A 22573-nucleotide genomic window follows, 5' to 3' on the forward strand; every position below is an offset into this window, starting at 1 on the left:
ACGGCTATAATGTCAACATGTGAAGGCCGTGTGATCGAAATTACTCTAAATTGCCCCATGTGAAAGGTCTGTGTGGGCGTAGCCTAGCCTGGACGGCTAGCTGTTGTATAGGTGTACCGGATACAGCATATAGTGTGTGTGGCTGCCTCAGGTTGTTTTTTTTCCTGTCAGGGGTGGTGGCCGCTGATGTTTTGCTCCACTCTGCATGACAAGCTCTCCAAAGCATGGGAATGTTGGGAGGTGAATTTTCCGCAAAGTAATTCGAAAGTTAATTCATAAGTTATTGTATTATCTCAAAGAAGTACACTGCCCCCGATGGTATTATTCTGTGGAGTTACACTGTGATCCGCAAGGCTGTTCTGGGAGTTTTAACAGCAACCAAGTTTGGACAAAAGAGTCGTGCGCTATCGTTAGCCGGGTGCCGAGCAGAAGACATTCCTCCACCCAGCGCGATGCAGGCCATAAAGTGTGTCGTTGTAGGGGACGGGTAAGAACAAGCCAGTTATGTTGTTTTATCCCCCTACATGAAGGACTATAATGTATCAAGGACAGCCAGAAAATGTCTTGATAAAGTGCAGGTCGTTGTGCATGGTGTTTATGATTAATTGAAGCCGATTTGAGCCACAATTAATGGTTATGTAGGTTACCTGTCTCCACCTGTAACAGTTACCTGCTTTCTTTGTATAACCACACCAGAGAGACTCGTTTTGACTGGATTGCACACCAGACCAGTACCAATAGATTTTTATGTACCAAGGAGCTAGGAAAAAAACGATTTATGAAATCCTTTGTAGTGTACTGAAAGAATCCAGTTAATCCAAATCATTTTATTTGTGCGTGTAACTTTTGTTCTCCAGATATTTTGAATGGAGGTGAAGAAACATATGGGGAAACTGTTGTTGTCGCCCTGTAGAGCAAACGGTGGTGAGGTTAGAAGGAGCTACAGCTGTTTAGCCAGTACTCTGTTGACTGAGTCGTAATATTCAACTTGGTCTTGGGGGTGTGGTAAATACCACAGTTGGAGAGTCACTACTGGCATACTTCAACCCCACTAGCAACCTTGTTGGCCAATGGCCATGAAAGAAATGTAGGTGCAAAAATGCTTTAATTACCATGCAATTAAAGTATGTTAACTCGGTTCAGACATTCTAAACACACCAGGATTATGGTTGTCAAACCTGTGATGTAATCTCAACCTTTTCCTGGGTGGTGGTGGGCTAACGGTACTTTTCTTTTTTCTCATAATTAAAAACACAAAAGTCTGTTCACTGACTAAAGTTACTGGATGTCTTGATCCCTCCTGGGAGTGAACAATGCAGTCCCAAGGGACCAAACTTTAGACTTTGGACTAATGTAATGCGTTACTGTTTCTGTGTTTTGGGGGAGTAAGTTCTGGAATGCTGAAACTTGTCTTTCTTCCTCCCAACCTCAGAGCTGTGGGGAAAACATGTCTACTCATCAGCTACACCACCAACGCCTTCCCGGGAGAGTACATCCCCACTGTGTGAGTATCTGTTGGGGTTGGAGTTGGGGCGGCGTGGAGTTTTTTTTTTTGCCTTTCATTACCACGCTGTTAAATATGTATGCAATGTTAAAGTTTGCATACATATAAGATAATGCATAGACATGTCATTCCATAAAGTCCTCACATTAGCTTATTGTCAAACAGGTACTTTTTAAACCAAGGTCACTTTCCCCCCCAAAAAATAGAAAACATGGAAGTATGGGTTCATTACACATATCGCATTCATTTGCCAATTTTCTTTTTGGGTTGTATCCTTAAATAGTGTGTGTGTGTGTGTGTGTGTGTGTGTGTGTGTGTGTGTGTGTGTGTGTGTGTGTGTGTGTGTGTGTGTGTGTGTGTGTGTGTGTGTGTGTGTGTGTGTGTGTGTGCGCGCCCAAACACCATCTCACCCTAAAGGTTTGATAACTACTCAGCAAACGTGATGGTAGATGGGAAGCCGGTCAACCTGGGCCTTTGGGACACAGCGGGACAAGAGGACTACGACCGACTCCGCCCACTGTCCTACCCACAGACGGTACAACACTGGATAATAACCTACTATTGTACCTATGATTGCACAAGCAGGTGGTGTTTCGCGTGAGAGATTTGGAGCCACTTTTATCACACGAAAAGCACTGCTCAGCAGGCAGAGACAGAGGGCTGTAAACATTTATTTATATACACTGCTCAAAAAAATAAAGGGAACACTAAAATAACACATCCTAGATCTGAATGAATGAAATATTTTTATTGAATACTTTGTTCTTTACATAGTTGAATGTGCTGACAACAAAATCACACAAAAAATATCAATGGAAATCAAATTCATTAACCCATGGAGGTCTGGATTTGGAGTCACACTCAAAATTAAAGTGGAAAACCACACTACAGGCTGATCCAACTTTTGATGTAATGTCCTTAAAACAAGTCAAAATGAGGCTCAGTAGTGTGTGGCCTCCACGTGCCCGTATGACCTCCCTACAACGCCTGGGCATGCTCCTGATGAGGTGGTGGATAGTCTCCTGAGGGATCTCCTCCCAGACCTGGACTAAAGCATCCGCCAACTCCTGGACAGTCTGTGGTGCGACGTGGCGTTGGTGGATGGAGCGAGACATGGTGTCCCAGATTTGCTCAATTGGATTCAGGTCTGGGGAACGGGCGGGCCAGTCCATAGCATCAATGCCTTCATCTTGCAGGAACTGCAGACACACTCCAGCCACATGAGGTCTAGCATTGTCTTGCATTAGGAGGAACCCAGGGCCAACCGCACCAGCATATGGTCTCACAAGGGGTCTGAGGATCTCATCTCGGTACCTAATGGCAGTCACGCTACCTCTGGCGAGCACATGGAGGGCTGTGCGGCCCCCCAAAGAAATGCCACCCCACACCATTACTGACCCAACGCCAAACCGGTCATGCTGGAGGATGTTGCAGGCAGCAGAACGTTCTCCACGGCGTCTCCAGACTCTGTCGCGTCTGTCACATGTGCTCAGTGTGAACCTGCTTTCATCTGTGAAGAGCACAGGGCGCCAGTGGCGAATTTGCCAATCTTGCCTCATGGAGTCTGTTTCTGACCGTTTGAGCAGACACATGCCCATTTGTGGCCTGCTGGAGGTCATTTTGCAGGGCTCTGGCAGTGCTCCTCCTGTTCCTCCTTGCACAAAGGTGGAGGTAGCGGTCCTGCTGCTGGGTTGTTGCCCTCCTACGGCCTCCTCCACGTCTCCTGATGTACTGGCCTGTCTCCTGGTAGCGCCTCCATGCTCTGGACACTACGCTGACAGACGCAGCAAACCTTCTTGCCACAGCTCGTATTGATGTGCCATCCTGGATGAGCTGCACTATCTGAGCCACTTGTGTGGGTTGTAGACTCCGTCTCATGCTACCACTAGAGTGAAAGCACCGCCAGCATTCAAAAGTGACCAAAACATCAGCCAGAAAGCATAGGAACTGAGAAGTGGTCTGTGGTCACCACCTGCAGAACCACTCCTTTTATTGGGGGTGTCTTGCTAATTGCCTATCATTTCCACCTGTTGTCTATTCCAGTTGCACAACAGCATGTGAAATTGATTGTCAATCAGTGTTGCTTCCTAAGTGGACAGTTTGATTTCACAGAAGTGTGATTGACTTGGAGTTACATTGTGTTGTTTAAGTGTTCCCTTTTTTTTTTTGAGCAGTTTATATATATATATATATATATATATATATAGAGATAGATAGATAGATAGATAAAGTTGCACTAACTAACATGTGGATAATTTTGTTGTTTGGTAATGTTCCTGTTTTTTTATTTTTCATTGATGAGCTCTGATTACTTCTTGTCTGTACCCACCAGGATGTGTTCCTCATTTGTTTCTCACTTGTGAGTCCAGCGTCGTTTGAGAACGTTCGCGTCAAGGTGAGTTGTCGTGGGGATTCTTGGCAAATGGCAATAACCACCAGGGGGAGTTTGATTAACCATTATGACACCTCAAAAACAATCCTCTAGTGACATCCAGATGTCCGATAGAGCAGCCTAGCTGGTTAAATCCACTAGGTAGCCGTGAAAGAATTATCAGAAAACAATATTTTCTCCAAATGGGCCATTACATTCTTGTTGATATGCATATGTTTTAGAGTCCAACGCATGAGACAATTTGTCACTTCATTTGTACACTTTTGACCGTGTCCACCAGATTATCTCAATAAGGACATTAGACGTAATCTTTGTCCATGCAGTGGTTCCCTGAAGTGAATCACCATTGTCCCAATACTCCCATCATCCTGGTGGGAACCAAGCTGGACCTGAGGGAAGACAAGGAGACATGCGATAAGCTGAGGGACAAGAAGCTCAGCCCAATCACCTATCCCCATGGCCTGGCCATGGCCAAAGAGATCGGTAAGCACATGTCCCTGCTGATGAGTTCTCACTGGGAATTGTATTCCTGTTCAAGGACAGTGCCCTGTTTGACTCGAAGCCAAAAAGTGCTGGGGTTTCTGAGCGAGACGTCCACTCCCCTACCTGAAGTGTAAACTTAATGTTGTGTATCTAAATTTGCTAAGTGACTCCATCGTAAACAACACCAGGGCTAAATGAGTCAAGTTGCATCGTTTATTTTGAGATTCCAAAAAATCCTTGTTGAAAAGGCCTTGTTTGTATTTATTTAATTGCATCTTGTATGTCCGCCAAGAGATGATAATTCTGTCTGTAGCATGTGAATCCCCAATTCACATCTGCCCCGTGTTCCCCTTCCCAGGGTTGGTGAAGTACCTGGAGTGCTCCGCCCTGACCCAGCGCGGCCTTAAAACGGTGTTTGACGAAGCCATCCGGGCAGTTCTGTGCCCCCCACCGAAAAAGAAGAAGAAGAAGTGTTCACTCCTCTAAGCGTCCGCACTCACCAGCCCTGCCCAGTGTCATGGGGGCGTAGTGAGTGGTTTGCAAGTCGCCAGGTTAGGAAATTACACCTGAATACCATACTCCTCTAACAGACTTTACTGCTATGATGTTCTTCTGCCTTTTACAACCCTCTTTCATGACTCGGTAGCAGTACCAACACTTCCAATCAGTTTTTGACGTAGTGTAGTTAGTTTCCAGGACATGACCCTGTATTGCTACCACACACACGCATTTAGTAGCGGCCATAAAATGGGGATGACAATGTGATAACAATTCCTGTGGCCTTTAGTAGGTAGGGCACTAATGGACCATGGAATGTTTGAATTTGTTCACCCACTGGGATTCCATTTTGTTTGTTTACAGTCGTAGTGGTTTCTTTTGATTGGAAACAGATGTTGCCAAATACATTCTGCAGACATGAAATGCTGTTTTTAAGTAGACAACGCTTTGATGTCTCAAATGTACACCTCCATGTGTAGTGAATATAGTGAATAATTTTTTTGCTGCACTACTTTCTGCCGATGGTGGATCAGCTTTGAGATTGAAGGGAATTTATTGGTCCCATTAAGATTTTATGAGTGCAGTCACCGAAGTAAAAAACGGGCTAACTTGTAGTAAATGTATATGAAATGAATGTGCCCATATTATTCTCAATCTACCATTAATGTACAACCATGAGTGCTTCTTATGCCCCATTCCAAGCACAATAATAACATCAAGTGCATCTTTTGAGGTGTCTCAGATCTAATGTTATACGATCTAGAACACAATTGTTTCATTAATTTAACCTGGGAACAGGGGGTTCCCAGTATTGTCTGGATATGCCTCTTGGGCCCTGTACACTACAGCATACTGTATTCTTACTTTTCTTAGTTCCTGTATTAGGTTATTTAACTATATTTGGATGAAGGGCAACAAAACCAGAGTAGCCTTTGGTCTAAACATGGGCATTTCTTTTACTTGTTTTCGTAGCACAATTGATTATAGCGGTACCATTGCTGGTGATGTCGTCACCCATTGACAGCATCCAATCAATTATGTCAATTATGGTGTAATATACATTTTTTTCATTGTTTGGTTTATTTGTTCCTTCACTAAGTTCACTCACTGTACCGTGAAATTAACACTATGAATTTATTGTTTACCTCCTACAATTAACACTACCTTAATCTCCCTAAGAGCTTAGCTTTTTGCAATTCTTAAAGTGTATGTGCGTCATGCTGAAATTTATGATTAGAATGCCTTTCTGTTCATGTTGCATATTTACAAATGTATTAACTACTCGATCAGGGTACATGCCCACTGTATGTAATGAGGCCTCACACTCCAGTTTACACCCATGTTGTGACCTTAAGTTTTATGGCTATAGTAATTGAAAGCCCATGTATTGATTGATGACATGCATTTTAATTCTTGATATTTATGTTGTATTGGTCATGTAAATTCAGAATGAATGTGAAACACTTGAAAGCGTTGAGTGATCAAGATATCTCCAGATCAGGATCATGTTTGTCTGGCAGACTAGAACACAATGCAAAGGCAAATAAATGCTTAACATGTCAACTTTAATACAAACTATTCTGTAAACCTAATAAGGTTTATTTTAAAATGTATAAACCCACAAGGTTTTATGAAAATAATAAAAAGAAAATCATACATATTCATATGCCTTTATTTTGACATGCATTCACTTTAGGCAAAAGGAGATCATCCACATGTTTGGTCCCAGTTATTCAGTCAACAAAGCGCAGCAATGTCCCTGAAGTTGTTGGAATCCTTAAAAAAATAAAATCACATCCAATTTACAATATATACTATACTGTAATTGTATAAAGTTATATTACTTTATACAATTGTTAAATATTGCTCCACTTCAGTTCTTGTTTACAAGATATACTTTATTAATCTCAGAGGGGAAATAAATAATTTGTTTTGAAGCAGACTTACCTTTGAACCAACTCTGCACCTACAATATCATGGATGTGGTATTTCATCTGGAACTTCACTTGAGCATTGGTACGCCTTTCTTCCAGCTGTTCTTTTAATACTTCGCTATACTTTGACTTCTTTATCATGGTGAGCACTGCTTTACGGCCTGATGAAAAAAAATATTTAAGAGCCAGGTTAATGGAACAGAGCACACAATGAAGGAGGAACACATTCACCTTTTCAACAAAGTATGGCATTTTGCATCCAAGTCTTAATACTATACATCTTGTACTATTGTTTATTAGCTGAATCCTCCTCTAGGTTGACAGGCTATTGCATGCGTAACCACTTAATGGCTGATAGGGTTTCCTTGTGATTAATTTACACACCGCTACATTTTAACTGAAATGCTGAGCTGTTTGGTGCTACGAAATGGTGATGGCAAACATGGCCATGCGGGCCTTCACAGCTCCCAGTTACATAAAGCTGGCTGCCCAACAACGATTAGACATTGCTACATGGACTGATGGCACAATGACTTTGGCACAATCCCATTAATACCTGAAAGATCGCATTATTCCTACATCCATTTATCACTACATTCATGGTCATATGGAAGACAGATTCACTGAAAGCGGTCAGCCAGGCAGGCTGGAATGACAGGAAAAACCAGATGGTGGTCCCTTAGGTCACAACACCCACCCTGTATCAAGTACTTGGTGAATTTCCCAGAGTTGGGGATGGCGAGCCACCAGCTGCCTGCATCCCTCACAGTAAGGACCCCCGACTTCACAAGTTGCCTGGGGAGAGAAAAGCATACAGACCATTTGTGAGGCCGAAAGAAAAACATTCATAACCCATCAAGCAGTTTCAATACTGGTCATAGTTTATAGCTGCATTAGCATTGGGTGGAATCCTTTATTTGGACAAAACCCTTTAGAATATAATGTTAAATGCTTGGACACTAATCCAAACACTAACAAACTATAGAATGTTGGCCAATGCTGAATGCACAGGTTAAAAAACAAAGCCATTAATGTGCATGGCACACTGGCCCAGTGGTTGGGCGCTGTGGAAGCAACTCTAAATCATGCTTAGCTTTTATCTTTATCTTACGATATCCCTATATCTGTTTCCAAAGCGATTTACAGCAAACCGCTTTGTATAATGGATACACATTGTTAGGAATCATGTGCAAGGAGGCCTACAAATAGTCCCCGGACACAGGTGATCAAACCTTTCAGATGGGAATCAAACAACCTAGTTGTCACTACAATATCATACAATATGTACACCTATTAAAAAAAATAAGAGCGATTCCATCCATACGTTATTGCAGAGTCTGTGAAGAGGAACTCTTTCAGCATCTGGTCTTTGTTAAAGCTCAGATCCGTACAGGCAGGCAACACACTCTCGAGGAACCTCTCAACCGTTCCTTTTGTGTCTTGGCCCTCTTGTGATGCCATAACTTTGGCTTTATAGTCCGAAGTGAACACAAGTCCAAATGCATCAGAGTCAAAGCCCAGTTGAAACATCAAAAGCTCTCCCTTTTCCCGAAGTTCGCTCTGTAGAAGAAGATAAATAAAAAAGTGTTTCAATATTTTTTGTGTTGCTACTGATGGGGGGGGGGGGGGGGGGGGGGGGTGAAGGAGATCTTAATATTACCAGTTGCCTGTCCACTATAGTCTTGTCGTCATGTATGCTGTAAAGTTGATGCTTCAGCACAATTTGAGGCAACGTGTCATTGAATATCTTTCTGGGGAACAGCGTCATAAGGTCCAGCAGGGTGGATTTGATGTCCATCGGTCCATCTAAAAACGAATATAAGTCAGCATAGCAACAATGAGAAGTGAAATAAAACTTCAACGAGCCAATTTCTTTCTTACCGTTATTATTGGTAGCCCCAAACTTCTCTGTAAATACTCTTCTTTTCTTCACTTTAAACGTATCTGAAATGAGGGCTCGTTTTCGATTCATAGCTATAATTTGGCGTACAATGCCGTTGACGTGGCCTCAAGAATACAATATCAAGCACCCGAGCATCAGCTGGTCCCTCTTAAGCGTTTGCTAACGCCAAAACACAAATGTTCTACTTTTCATCAGGTCGTAGCTTATATAATGTAAAGCCATGTATTAAGATCGACCATAAGTTAATTTATGATGTCATTTGGGTCGATTCGTTTTTAAATAACTTAGTTATTATAAATAAAAGCAAAAACAACGTGTTCAAAACAAACAGTTACAAAACAGACTGAAGCTCTTCTTCTGTGGTGTTAAATGGAGTTTGCGTTTCACACACTCCCTCCCTAGTGGTCAACATGAATTCTGCATTCCGTACACAACCGGAAGTGTTTTTTTAGAACATGTCCAGGTAGCATGAGCTAAAAACATTGGGCTAATAATACGATCGCAATTCGTATTAAGTAGCCTTTTCGGGTTGGAACTCATGCAATACTGTGGGTTGACTGTACGCTGCAATGGACCAACATGGACGCAAAGTGAACCCTCCACCCTCCGGTTACAAAAATCACAGAAGAAACATGGATAATGACACTTTGAGTGTTAACCCTAAACGCTGTAGGCCAAGCCATTCGCCGCACCGAGCTGATCCAGCACCTCTCTCCTCCTCAGCATCTTCATGCCGGGCTTTGAGTACCAGGCGGCAATTATATGAAAAACCCTTTCCAGTTTACAAACAGCCTGTTGAAGTGGGGTCTTTTTCACTGGACTCTGAACGTAGGTTCTTCAATGACGCAAGGCAAATTAGATATTTTGTGGAGCCGCCTTCCAGGCCTGACTTTAACCTAAGGGATGGCTACAAGGACCGGTTTGTAAAGAGAGACGACAGTATAAAGGAGAAACTGGATCACATCCTTCGGTGGATTCTAGCCAACAAATCAAAGCTCGAGTCCCGTGTGGCTGCAGCCTCATCATCACCGTAAGTGCTCTGACTACTCATAAGACGTCTGTATCGTCCAATTTTCTTTCACACTATAAAAGGGATCAACACTACAGTAAACAGAATCACACAGATTCCAAGCACAGCAACCTAGGAGGACACGCCCACTTGTGATGTCAGAAGAGGCATATTTTCAAAACGACTTGTAGCGGCTAATCACACCTGGTGGTATAATATGTCACCTTTAAAGGTTTATGTTAATGGTCGTTGGGAGCTTGACTTGTGTGATATCGGTCTGTTTTCTAATGCTGTTAGGGCGTTGGGGGTGGACGTTGTCACATGGCGCGGACATCTAACCAAGCTTCTGACCACGCCATACGAGACGCGGGAGGGCTGGCTGCTGGCAGCCACCCTGTTCAGAGGAACCCTTTACCTCAGCGAGGTGGAGACGGAGGCCTCGCGCCGCGATACAGAAAACCGCACGGAGCGGCACCAAGAGATGATGTACTGGGGCTACAAGTTTGAGCAGTACCTATGTGCAGGTAGGCCAACGTACACCTGTAGGTTTAGGACATGGTTCTGCATAATCTACAAAACCCGCCATTGCTAGACGCTAGACCACTCAAAGTAGGAATTGCTTTCCCTTTTGATAAAGGGTTATGCTAAAATAGATAGTAATTATGATGACGAGTACATGTGATGTGTGTAATCTTGACTCCGTAGAGGACATGAAGGCCTCCCCAGACCCAGGCGGCGTGGTAAATACCAATGAGGCTTTCTGCACCGTGGTCCAGACCAAGCTGGCCGACCACAAGCTGCTCTTCTCAGGCGAGGTAGACTGCCGGGACAGAGGGCCCAAGTCCCCTGCCGCCCCTGCCTGCTACATCGAGCTGAAGACCTCGGCGGAGATCTGCACGCCCAAACAACGGAGTAATTTCCACAGGTAGGCGGGTTCTGCTGCTCTTCCTGTCTGTAGGAGAGCTGCACTCTATTGTTGCTTTTCAGTCATTTAGCAGAAGCAAGTTTCCAAGAAGCATCCATAGTCATGAATGATTTTTGATACCTTTATGAGCAGGTAGCGGTTGGGCGTCTTGCTTTATCTGCTCTACAGGGTGAGTGTGGAGGTCAGGGTTTGAACCAGGAACCTTTCGGCTAGGAGTACTCTTTAACCACTTGGGCAGTTTATTCAGACGCTTTATAGGTCATTTGAACTCATGCATTTCACCTAGATCACTGATTCATATTACAACGGTAGAAAGTAATGCAAGTGTAATATCTGTGCGTGCTTTGTGGATTAATAAAGTATTTTACTTTAGTATATGCTAAACGTGAACCTCCTAAAATGGCGCAATTTGATTTGTTCGCTATCTCGAATGTTGGGCAATATTTAATGATTGAGATCTCAAACTCAGGATATTGTTTTCAGCATGACGAGATGACCGTCACGCTAATAGAAACAAATGAACCTCTAATAAAAACGAATAAATCTTGGCAAAAGGTGTTATCTTGTTTCTTTTTGGAGTGTTCACGTGTAATATATACTAAACAATTATTTACCTCAGGCTCCTTGAATAGTGGGGAATAGCCCCAAAGCGAACAAGGCTTTTCAGGTCGGGAAGGATCTCTAGTTATCTGATCCCGTTCATTTGCTTGCTTCCATGGCTGCAGCATGCTGTGTATGCGTGCCCATTTTTTTAATATCTGGCAACCCAGGGTCTGAATCATAACACGTAGGCCAACAAAGAAATGTGTTTGAATTTCAAGTTGTTTATAAACCATATCCTTCCCCATTCTTGGTGGTTGCTTTTGTCTTCAGATTCAAGCTGCTCAAGTGGTGGGCCCAGTCCTTCCTCCCGGGAGTCCCTCGTATCGTCGCAGGCTTCCGGGATCCCGACGGCCTGGTTGTCGGGACGGAGACCATTCACATCTCCCAGATTTCACATCTTATCAAGGTACTGATTGATCCAGCCAGGGCCTGATCATATTATATTGACAACTAGGGTGTTTGACTCCCAGCTTAAGGGTTTTTGATTAGATCGCTTGTGTCCGCAGTCTACCTGTAGGACTCCTTGCACAAGATTCCTAACACTCTTTATGTATTATTCAAAGCAGTTCATTCTTAATCACTTTGGATAAGATATATAGAGGTATAGTAAGATAAATATAACTGAATTAAAAGGTTTTATTTAGAGATGCTTGATCACTGCCCCAACACTGGCCTAGCCTGTCATACCCATTGATGGCTGATTTATAACCTTGGCTCATTAGGAAGGTCTCTGCGCTAAATCGACTGCACGTCAGAATGGAAACTTCATGGCCCTGTATTCTGTTTTATGACATTATTTCAGAATGAATACAACTGCTGGAAACCCACCGTGTGTATGAACTTCTGCTGTGAGTTTCTGTCCTTCGTCCGGACGGTGGTCAGAGAGGACAGCCCCAGGTGAGCCACAGTGGTGTGGAGAGATATTTGGTGTGCTGAAGGCCAGAACCATAATACCTAAATAATCACCCAAATCCTAGCTCAAATGTCAGGGGATAAGAATTATCAGGTAAAATTGGCAAAGAAAATAAATCGGACGGATATGGGGTTGGACTGTAGATCAGGTTATATTAGCTTGAAGACATACCTTATAAAAACATACATAAATGATGCAAATATAAAAAATACAATGTTTAGTCATTTTAGAGGGAACATTTAAAATGTTCACTGCATTGATCCTCCTGTGATTGATCAGTCCTTTAAGCGAGTGAATCATTTCCCCCCCAGGGTGGTGCATCTGTTCTCCTGGGACCCCCACCAAGACGTTACCTACACCGTTCACAGAGACTCCAGCTACTGCTTCCTCCCTCCCTGGTATGTGGAGGGGATGGGGTCCCCACACTGACCCCAGCTGAACTAGGCCCCTCCCCTTGGGGGTCAAACCCAACTGGTTGTCCTCCAAGAGACTGTCTGTCAATGCCAGCCTACTATTACCAAGAGACTTTGATCACCAATTTGTTGGTCTGTTTAGCAGAGGTGGCTAGATGTGGCATCACTAGTCATATGTGATGTTGTGGACTTCCACAAGAATGAAATTATTATTTTATTAAGGTAACAGGACCGTAATAACAGAACAATGCCACTGTATGCTTTGGTTCTCCCCTTTTAATCCCAGGTTCTCAAGCAATATGTTTCTGTTCCAAAACAATTGTACAATCATCAAGACATTAGTAAACGTAACCTTAACAAAGGCACATGGATTATTACAATAACTCATCATGTACTTATTTCGTTAACATGATTAAATATCAGTAAATGTGAAAGGGTTAGTAAAAAAGGTTTGTGGAATATTACAATAACATAATGCGACTGTGTACTGAATTTTATAATAAATTATATGTGAATTTTTCTAACTATTTGATTATTACTGTTGAGGTTGCCTGAGGTGTAATGAGAAATACCTTTTGTAAAGACAGTGAGAAAAAAAATCAACTCAACATTTTCTCTCCAAACGTAAGACATAATTTGAGGAGAGCGAATTTACAGAAGATCAGAACATAAATACATAACCCTTTGGTCTTTTTCCTATACCCAGTGTATAGTTATGAAATTGGGTAAAGCCATTGGCTGACTTGCACCCAACATAACAGTTAACGTTGGAGTGACAACTCGTGAAGCAGTAAGATAGTTCAAAAGACAACACACGGAAATAATAAATTAAAAAAATTTTAGTTGAATTAGGATAAATACTCTTGTTTGATGTTTGTTATTAATAAGAAACCACATGGAGTGTTTTCCTTTCAATTTACATCATAAAAGTATATTGATTTTTTTATATTTTGGTATATGTTACATGTCTGTCGCACGTATCTGGGTTTTGTCGTGTTATGTGGTGTCTGTAAATGTATGTTTGCACTTTGGAAAAAAATAAAAAAATAAATAAAAATAAAATAAATAAAAAATAAAATAAATAAATAAATAAAAGTATATTGACATTAGTAAAAAAATAATCCCAAGACAAAAGGGACTATTTTATTAAAAGCCAACCCCAAGAGCTCATTTCTCATTGGCTATGGATAAAGAATGATAATCTGCAGACTGTATCAGCTCTCCAACCCCAAACTCATCACCACAACAGATTTCATTAATAAAAATGCTTACTACGGTGTAATCGTATAATTTAGTTAATTAATTGTGGGTGCCACCAGAGGGTGGCCCCTAGACATTTGCCGTCCTAGGCGATTATTATTTTTTTTCTTCCTCCATGGGTCCCTCAAGGCGTCTGGGCCCCGGTGCAGTGCACCGGTTGCACCGTCGATATTTACGCCACTGGCAAGCACATCCCAGGGAAGCAATTTAAGCGGATAGAGGGGTAATGGTCATCAGTGCTTCATGGCCTTGTTGATGCGCATCACTTTAAACGTGGCTGTGGTGATCTTCTCGTACACCACAAACATGAGGGCTGCCGTTAGCACCGTCTGCAGCAGCTTGGCCTCCAGGCCTTTGTACAGGCCAAGGAAACCATGTTTCCTGTGTTTAAGAGGACAGATTTCAGGCAACTTCAAAAAGCTATCCTGTAATATGTGTGTGTTATGGCACTAATAGGCTTTCATCACAATGTAAACATTATAGTAGTAGGCAAAAAAAGGTGTAGCTCATTCGTTTTATTGTGGGTCTGAAATACTACGGTCACGTGGGATTACATCTGCTTTCTTCACTAACCTGAACCATATTAAAAAAGTTGAAGCCATTCTAAATGTTAAAGGTCCCATGACATGAAAATCTCACTTTGGGAGGTTTTCTAACATAAATATGAGTTCCCCTAGCCTGCCTATGGTCCCCCAGTGGCTAAAACTTGCGTTTGGTGTAAAACTAGTACTAGCTGTTCTGCTCGCCTTTGAAAAAACGGAGGCTCAAGCGCGCTGATTTGGAATGTCTGTTCTCATGACGTCATCAGGAATCTCAGCTCCTCCCCTTACTCTGCCTGGCCCGCCCAGAGACGTTGTCCCGCCAATGAGACTCGACCGTGCGAGCGCCACATGTGTGTGTGTGTGTGTGTGAATACACACACTGTAACGCAAGTGTTTCTTGTCGGTTCTTTGACGTGTCTTGTATTTCCACAACGAGACTGTCGTGGGGGTTATCTGAGCCATGGTCGAGAAGGAATTGGGGGAAAGGAACTTTGGTTTGACTCGCTGAAGTACATGAACTGCGACATGCCGCCGGTTGCCGCGCGGCCGTCGACTTCAGGTTGATGTGAAAGTGGAAGAACCAGAGACGTCGCAGAACCCGACAAAGTCGTTTGTGATTCATAATATCGTCTGGAGGCGCACACAATATGTTATATGATATAGATATCTATGTATTATATGATATTATTTAGATATAGAGCTCCAGGACTGTAACGCAAGTGTTGTACACTTCCTTGTTATTTGGATAACCGTTCTGCTGTTGGTGTGATGGCGCATAACACGTCGGACTCTCGTCTCTGGTATTTCTACAACGAGACTCGTATTGGGGGTTATCTCAGCCAAGGTTGAGAATGAATTGGGGGGAAGGAACTTTGGCTTTGACTCCCTCAAGAACATGAACCACGACAAGGAGGAGAAAGGGATCTTTGCCGGGCAGCGCTTATGCACCTCCGCCTCCGGCGGTGGTCCCTCAGCGGGGCTCAAGCGGGAGACATTCGCCGCCAACAATCCCTTTCTCCTCCATGTCGTGGTTCATGTTCTTGAGGGAGTCAAAGCCAAAGTTCCTTCCCCCCAATTCATTCTCAACCTTGGCTGAGATAACCCCCAATACGAGTCTCGTTGTAGAAATACCAGATACGAGAGTCCGACGTGTTATGCGCCATCACACCAACAGCAGAACGGTTATCCAAATAACAAGGAAGTGTACAACACTTGCGTTACAGTCCTGGAGCTCTATATCTAAATAATATCATATAATACATAGATATCTATATCATATAACATATTGTGTGCGCCTCCAGACGATATTATGAATCACAAACGACTTTGTCGGGTTCTGCGACGTCTCTGGTTCTTCCACTTTCACATCAACCTGAAGTCGACTGAACCGCTCGCTGCCTGCTGCCGGCTGCCCGCTGCCGGGCGATGGTGCCTCGCGGCAACCGGCGGCATGACGCAGTTCATGTAGGCCTACTTCAGCGAGTCAAACCAAAGTTCCTTTCCCCCAATTCCTTCTCAACCATGGCTCAGATAACCCCCACGACAGTCTCGTTGTGGAAATACAAGACACGTCAAAGAACCGACAAGAAACACTTGCGTTACAGTGTGTGTATTCACATTGATGTGGACGTTGAAGAACCAGGAACGTCGGAGAACCCAACGCGGTCGTTTGAGATTCATAATATCGGCTCACACAGCTTTTGGCCGTGATAATATATATTATATGATATAGATATCTGTGTAGGCTATATGATAATATTTAGATATAGAGCTCCAGGACTCCCGTGTGTTCTAGAATATTTACAGAACACGGCTAAAGGCTGTGTGCGCCTCGCCATTGCGATACATCCACTGTAAACAGAGCGCATGGTGGCTGCAAGCTGCTCAGGGCCACACCCCCACCCTCCTCCTTGACACGCCCACCGAAACAGCGCATTTGGGGGAAGCTCAATGTGCGACTGGCTCGGAGTGGCTGTAACTCTGCACCACGGCTGAATTTAGGGAACGTCTTTGAATACTGTGTTAGTTGCCCACTAATACCTATATTAAAGAATACATAAAATAGCATGTCATGGGACCTTTAAGAAAATAATGACTTGATTCTCTTGCTGAGCTAATGGTTACCAACAGGCTTGAGTGAGCCAGCACCATGTAACCATAGCTACAGTCTCATACATTTGAAGTTTTGAACACAAACGTAATGTTCATTATAATTGAATTATCAATTTGATTCATAAAGCACAGGTGTGATGCATGGATAAAACAATGACAACAGCGGGCCAAAGATCCCTGATCCCTGGGCTAAGTAAAAAAAAGCCTTGACTTACTTCATTCTATCCATCAGCAGAGCCACTATGCTTCGCAGACTTGCAAATGCTCCTCCCTTACCATCGCCCTTATACTGGCCAAACTGGTGAACAAACAGGTCCATTTCAGGATTCCATGGTTACAGATAATGGATATTGTTTAATTTAGATGCAGTCTTAGTTTTACCCTGAGAATGGCCTGCACTGTCTGCAGAGGATAGGTTCCCGTGGTAGCAACAGCCTTGGCAACGGCCCCAATCACAAAGATTTCTGCCGATGTTATCTGTAACACACACACACTTTTTCAATACGTAAATGAACACATCTTCATGTTATAGCCTTAAACCAAAATCAATAAACCTACAGCCAGAATAATAGCTAACAACAAATAGCTTGAGGACTTGTTGACCTTTGGTTAAACAAGGAAAGTAAACAAGAATCCCAGGGGGAAATTGTCTCTCTCTCTCCTCACCGCCCGTCCCCCTTTGCCCGCCTTCCTCTTCATGGCCTCATAGAACATGAACTGCACAGCTGGGTTGAAGACCAGGATGAGGGATGGCAGCATGCTGTTCCACAGGGTGGCCACGCCCTCTTCTGATACGATTCGGTAGAAGGCATCTGGGAGGCAAGGGAGGGGGGGTCAAATATAAGATAGAGTGGATATACTTTGTCCATCCCAGATGGGAAACTCATGTGTCATAGCACAAAGTATAATACAGTATTAAGAACAAAAATATTCTTTACCAATATCTATGCATGATAGAGATCATTGACAGCTGTGATAGACTTGGCATTAGGTCTCTGCTACATTATTGAAAATAACACTATAATAATGCTAAGATTAAACAATGGGACCAAGCTACCCACCGAAGATTCCTTTGTAGTGTGTCTGCCGGAGGTCCTCGTTTCTGAACTTCGCCCCCTGTAGCTTCAGCCGCGTATTGACCACCCACATGGGTGTGGTCAGGATCACATTAACTGCCCCTGGATGAAGATCATACAGATGTCAGCCATCTAACTGCAAGCCCCTTTCGACTCCCCGCTATCTGCTGTACTCCTACCACCACATGCTCTCCAAAAGACTGAATCAAGGCCCCAAGATGCATCTAAAAATTTACTAATGAGTAGACACTTTGTAAAGTAAATGGACTTGCTCGTAAAGAGTGAAATTTAGATACATGTCTATATGGAGCAGGAAGAGGATTGGGCATTTGTCTCAAAGATGCCTTCAGTTTGGCGGCAGAAATTGGGGTAATATATGCCACTGGTTAGACACTATCGGACTATCTTGAGTCTGATCCCTTCTGGAGGGTCTTCTCACCTGACACAACGCCCATGAGCAGGTCTGTAGCTGGCCTTGGCCTCCCCGGGCCTGCACTGGCCAGCTTCTTCAGAGTGTTGAAGGTGTAGAAGTAGACAAAGTTGGAGCAGCAGAGACTGGAGATGACTGGGAACCATCCCCTGTATAGAGACAGTCTGGAAAACAAGCAGTGGTTATACATGTCGTGTCCCTTGAGCATGACATATGTTGAACGTTTACTTTATAGACTTTTTTCCAATGTGTCTAAACAACTGGAATTACGTTCAATGAGGATTTCGGTATCCTACTTTTGTTCGACCATATTTTGTCATTCATTTTTAAATGTACTGTATGTAGTGCATTATAAATAATGAAAATGTGATTCAAATGAATGCTTGTCTTTTTGTTCAAGTGTGTGGTGTTTATTGCAGTGTATTATGTGTAACTGCAATTTCAACTGCAGTAGATTTTTTCAAATAAAGCTAAGGATTTGGACTATGCACTGTAGCACAAAAACTAAAGCCCTGACCCCGAAGGAAAAAATGGTTGCTGAGAGATTATGTGTTATGAAACACTACTCACACGCCTTCCTCCTTTGCTATCTCAGCCAGGATGACTGGGGTTGATTTCGATTTTCGATTTTCATCAACTGAGAACACATTTAGAGTGAAACTTTATATACAACAATCTGAAAGTAGAGCACCATTAAATAAGGTGTTTAATAATACCAACAAGAGATTTTGAATCAATAGACTGTGTGCACAGGTTTAGAGCTCAGCAGGGCTGCTATCTTTTGGTCTCTCCGATAAGACCCCCAACTCACCCTGTAGTCGAAGCCTGGCTGTGTCCAAAGGAAAGAAGACGCTCATTGCTGTCACGCCTCCCTAAATTGGCGACAATCAAGTGTAATGTTTAACTGACGGACAAGATAATAAGTCAACCAATCTTGTTGACATCACTAATGGATGAAACATTCGAACAAAAAGTACAAATAAAAATGTTTGAAATGGTTCGTGTGTGTGAATGTGTTTTCTCACCACTGCCCCCGCTACCGCATGAACGAGCGTCTCGTAGGACAAGATACTAGATGGACCGGTGTTTGACATTTCTGCACTTGCTAAACTGGGATAAATAGCAAACAATATATAAATAAATGGGTACAGAGCAATTTATGAAAACTAGGTAGATATATGATATGGTACCTCTTTGTGTTGAGTTAAGCAAAACCAAAACAATGGAATGATCTGAAGTATCCCGACTGTGAGAACTGGCGAGTCCTTCTGTGGTAACCCTCCCCTATCCGAGACGAGAGTGCAAGGCGATAGGCGGGGACATCGCCATCTATTGAGGAGGAGTCTGTTGTGTCATTCTATAAGCAGTAGTAGTTCTCATCACTCTAAACATTTTTGATTTCTTTGACTTTTACTGTTAAATTTAAAATATAGTTCAATATCGATCATTTTCTGATGCAATGAACGTGAACTTGATCTTTCAATTATATTAAGCTTATGAAAAACATTTAAAAAGAAAATAACTTGTTTACCAACAAGATATTTTATAAAAAAAAAACTTTTCAAGCACACAATGACGCTTGGAATCAAAGGTCCATGGCGTGTGGCTTGCTCCTTGGATGCCACGCAGAGACTGGACTTTGCCTCTTTTTTATAGCGGGCAGGGAATGCAGCAATTACGTTCACGCCCAGTCCTACTCTTTTTGCCATTCTCTTGTGTGCTTCGAGTCAGAACAATTACCCAAAATGACGGGCTCCTTCCAGAACTTTTAAATTATTACTGTTTTATTTATTTTTTAAGGCAGTTGTGATATATAGGATATAAATATTTAGAAGGGGAGATTAACAATGTCTAGGTACCATAAAGCTGCGATTGACGGGTACTTGGATCTACTGAAGGAGGCCACGAAAAAGGACTTGAACACACCGGACGAGGATGGCATGACACCCACCCTATGGGCTGCCTTTCACGGGCACGGCGATGCCCTTCAGCTGATATGCAGTCGGGGGTGAGTTAAAGCCCCCCTTTGAGAAATAAAAAAATCTATGAACAACAGATTGATGATAGTTCGGTTTTCACACAGAACCATCATTATTTTCCTCTTCCTCTAAATATATGTCCATTTTAATATATAGGCTATGTTGCACCTATTTATAAATAATGCTTTAGGCCTAATATTTAGCCTTCATACATAGATAGACGGCTTTTGTTTTTGTAATTAGGCCTTAGTGTTAGAAATAAAAAACGGAACTTTAAATGTTTAGTAATCCTACATTTTGTCCTTGTTGGTCATGTTAAGTTGAGGATGTGGCCTTATTGAGCTGTTGTCATCACCATACTATAAACCTGTATGTTTGGTCCTATGCTTAACTTTAAGTTTAATCTCTAATGTTTACTTTGAAAGAAAGTAAACTAATCCTCCACTGTATGGACTCTCTCATGCACTGAGCCAAATGTTAAATCATCCAAAGCCTGTTAAACAAAAGACCCCTTCATTCATAACCTCCCCCAACCCCCCTCTCTGTCTCTCTCAATATATCAAATATGTTCTCCAAAGTCTTACTGCGATGAGGCCCAAAATAATAAATCAATTAAATCTTATATATTACAACGTGGATGACCAGGGGGCATAATTCTGTGTACCATATTTCAGTTATAGCCTGTGGTCATAAATACCTTCTGTTTGTTGAGTGATATCCACAATGTTGCTATGATACCAACTAAATTATTTTTATTGCAAGAGGTATAGCAGGACTTTCATTCTTAATAGCTCACTGATTAACCTTCGTCATGTTGAGATCTCAGTGTCATGTGTTATTTTGTTTCTTGACCTTTTATTAGTTTAAATAGTATACTCCATCTCTGCTTAACTGAATGTTAGTGCAAATGTAGATGCAGAAAAAAGAATATATATTTATACATAATATATATACTGTATTTTGATGGGCTTCTTAGCCTTCATTCATAGGACAGTAGGTTGAAGGAGAAAGGGAATGAAATAAACCATTGTCAACCATCACAGTTATCTGGTGCTACATGAGCTCACTGATAACTCTTCGTCTTCATCTTCGTCTTCTTCTTCTTCTTGATCATCCTCTTCCGCTTCCTCTTCCTCTTCGTTTGCAGCGGAGACCCAGACAGGTGTGACATCTGGGGAAACACACCGTTGCACCACGCTGCCAACAATGGCCACATGCACATCCTCAGCTTTCTGGTCAACTTCAACGCCAACCTTTTCGCCCTGGACAACGAGTTCCACACGGCCATGGATGTGGCCGCGTCACGCGACCGCATGGACTGCGTGCGCTTCCTGGACGCCTCCGCCTCCCAGCGTACCACCAAGGACCCTAGGCGAGTGGCGAACCTGAAGAAGGAGGCCACCAAAGAGGCAGAGAAACGAGTGAAGCTCTGCGAGAAGGTCAAGAAACGCCACCAGACCAAGATGGACAAGATGTACCAGACCAACAGCGGGTCCATATCCAAACACGGCACCGGGGCGCAGACATCCACCACGGGCTCCTTGTCTAATGAGCAGTTCTCCAAGCTCATCAATTCCAAGCCGTCTGGTTCACTCTCTAAAAGCGTCATGGGAACCCTGCAGAGATTTGGGAAGAAAGATAAGGGGGGCACCTTACCAAAAGGGGGAGGGGACGGGAATGTCGTCTTCGGGAACCAGGGGAACCCAGAGTTTCTGGACGTCTTCAGCGAGCAGGAAGAGAACGAGGAGGAAACGGAGGACGCCCACAGGGGCGAGGATGACGCGGAAGGCGCCCAAAACAAACTTTCCATCTTCAACCGACCTGGCCTCGGGGGTCTGACCTTCATGAAAAAATTGGGTTCGGATGCCGACGACATGCCCAACGAGAGCAACGAGAACCTGGGCTTCCTCGTCCAAAACGAGATCTTCGGGGCGGGAGACGACGATGGAGGAGCCGGCGGCTTCGACGCCGACGTTCCCTGGGAGCAGGACGAGCTGGGGCTGGACGACGAGCTTGACGAGGAGACGTCCCCTTTGGACACCTTCTTGTCGACCCTCTCCCTGCAGGAGTTCACCATGGCGTTTAACCGGGAGAAGCTGGACCTGGAGGCACTCATGCTCTGCTCCGACGATGACCTCAAGGGCATTCGCATCCAGTTGGGCCCGAGGAAGAAGATTCTAGAGGCGGCTGCTCGCAGAACAAGTGCACTTTCAAGTCCTGGCAAAATGAAAGTCACCGTCCTGTGATAGGATCGGAACTATTGAACTGTTGATTAGCAATGCTGTTTAAATATAAAAAACAAATCAACCGCTGTGTTTTTCGGCATGACCCATGTGTCGGTATTTTAATAAAATAGTGAAAGTTGGTGACACAATTCATTTAATAAAACGTATTTAACAGATAATTTGTCAAATGTGTGAGGATGTTGATATTGTCAGAAACCCAGGAGGGTTTAAACCGCAATATGAATGTCATGTATTATTATACCTGGCATTAAGGTTAACCACAACATATGGCAAAAAGCCACATACAAGTAAAATGAAATAATCGACTTGATTGCGTGCTGATTTATTATTGAATAAAATGTATTTCACAGA

The 22573-nt window shown here is 43.1% G+C and overlaps 5 protein-coding genes across 5 annotated transcripts; 3 read left to right on the plus strand and 2 right to left on the minus strand.

The window, feature by feature from the left end:
• Nucleotides 1-103: 103 nt before the first annotated feature.
• rac1b (Rac family small GTPase 1b) lies at nt 104-6537 on the plus strand. Its single transcript, XM_060042361.1, has 6 exons — nt 104-487; nt 1433-1504; nt 1922-2039; nt 3837-3899; nt 4220-4379; nt 4738-6537. The coding sequence occupies exons 1-6, from the start codon at nt 453-455 to the stop codon at nt 4863-4865; spliced, it is 576 nt and encodes a 191-aa protein (XP_059898344.1). The 5' UTR covers nt 104-452; the 3' UTR covers nt 4866-6537.
• On the minus strand, nt 6424-9093 carry stk19 (serine/threonine kinase 19). Its single transcript, XM_060042348.1, has 6 exons — nt 8693-9093; nt 8472-8617; nt 8136-8371; nt 7509-7606; nt 6825-6972; nt 6424-6653 (listed from the first exon to the last, which is right to left on the minus strand). The coding sequence occupies exons 1-6, from the start codon at nt 8781-8783 to the stop codon at nt 6611-6613; spliced, it is 762 nt and encodes a 253-aa protein (XP_059898331.1). The 5' UTR covers nt 8784-9093; the 3' UTR covers nt 6424-6610.
• Nucleotides 9094-9102: 9 nt separating this feature from the next.
• On the plus strand, nt 9103-13515 carry dxo (decapping exoribonuclease). The gene is made up of 6 exons (XM_060042330.1): nt 9103-9744; nt 10021-10247; nt 10429-10648; nt 11522-11657; nt 12054-12148; nt 12476-13515. The coding sequence occupies exons 1-6, from the start codon at nt 9284-9286 to the stop codon at nt 12591-12593; spliced, it is 1257 nt and encodes a 418-aa protein (XP_059898313.1). The 5' UTR covers nt 9103-9283; the 3' UTR covers nt 12594-13515.
• A 140-nt stretch (nt 13516-13655) lies between these two features.
• Nucleotides 13656-19306, minus strand: slc25a17l (solute carrier family 25 member 17-like). The gene is made up of 9 exons (XM_060042338.1): nt 19023-19306; nt 18809-18869; nt 18568-18634; nt 18007-18161; nt 17553-17669; nt 17158-17303; nt 16873-16968; nt 16707-16789; nt 13656-14218 (listed from the first exon to the last, which is right to left on the minus strand). Exons 1-9 carry the CDS (start codon nt 19089-19091, stop codon nt 14071-14073), a joined length of 942 nt encoding a protein of 313 aa, XP_059898321.1. The 5' UTR covers nt 19092-19306; the 3' UTR covers nt 13656-14070.
• A 372-nt stretch (nt 19307-19678) lies between these two features.
• On the plus strand, nt 19679-22573 carry anks4b (ankyrin repeat and sterile alpha motif domain containing 4B). The gene is made up of 2 exons (XM_060042318.1): nt 19679-20005; nt 21124-22573. Exons 1-2 carry the CDS (start codon nt 19845-19847, stop codon nt 22220-22222), a joined length of 1260 nt encoding a protein of 419 aa, XP_059898301.1. The 5' UTR covers nt 19679-19844; the 3' UTR covers nt 22223-22573.

This window comes from Gadus macrocephalus, chromosome 2 (assembly GCF_031168955.1).
Source record: "Gadus macrocephalus chromosome 2, ASM3116895v1".
Taxonomy (NCBI): Eukaryota; Metazoa; Chordata; class Actinopteri; order Gadiformes; family Gadidae; genus Gadus; species Gadus macrocephalus.

Coding starts and splice junctions, on each gene's coding strand:
- rac1b (XM_060042361.1), top strand. CDS start 453: ATGCAGGCCATAAAGTGTGTCGTTGTAGGGGACGG. Junction 3,900..4,219: donor TTGAGAACGTTCGCGTCAAG/GTGAGTTGTCGT, acceptor TTGTCCATGCAG/TGGTTCCCTGAAGTGAATCA. Junction 4,380..4,737: donor GGCCATGGCCAAAGAGATCG/GTAAGCACATGT, acceptor TCCCCTTCCCAG/GGTTGGTGAAGTACCTGGAG.
- stk19 (XM_060042348.1), bottom strand. CDS start 8,783: ATGAATCGAAAACGAGCCCTCATTTCAGATACGTTTAAAGTGAAGAAA. Junction 6,973..7,508: donor CACCAAGTACTTGATACAGG/GTGGGTGTTGTG, acceptor TTTTTTCATCAG/GCCGTAAAGCAGTGCTCACC. Junction 6,654..6,824: donor GGTGCAGAGTTGGTTCAAAG/GTAAGTCTGCTT, acceptor TATTTTTTTAAG/GATTCCAACAACTTCAGGGA.
- dxo (XM_060042330.1), top strand. CDS start 9,284: ATGGACCAACATGGACGCAAAGTGAACCCTCCACCCTCCGGTTACAAA. Junction 9,745..10,020: donor GCTGCAGCCTCATCATCACC/GTAAGTGCTCTG, acceptor TAATGCTGTTAG/GGCGTTGGGGGTGGACGTTG. Junction 12,149..12,475: donor GTCAGAGAGGACAGCCCCAG/GTGAGCCACAGT, acceptor TTTCCCCCCCAG/GGTGGTGCATCTGTTCTCCT.
- slc25a17l (XM_060042338.1), bottom strand. CDS start 19,091: ATGTCAAACACCGGTCCATCTAGTATCTTGTCCTACGAGACGCTCGTT. Junction 17,304..17,552: donor ACACTACAAAGGAATCTTCG/GTGGGTAGCTTG, acceptor CTTGCCTCCCAG/ATGCCTTCTACCGAATCGTA. Junction 16,969..17,157: donor CGGGCAAAGGGGGACGGGCG/GTGAGGAGAGAG, acceptor TGTGTGTTACAG/ATAACATCGGCAGAAATCTT.
- anks4b (XM_060042318.1), top strand. CDS start 19,845: ATGTCTAGGTACCATAAAGCTGCGATTGACGGGTACTTGGATCTACTG. Junction 20,006..21,123: donor CAGCTGATATGCAGTCGGGG/GTGAGTTAAAGC, acceptor CTTCGTTTGCAG/CGGAGACCCAGACAGGTGTG.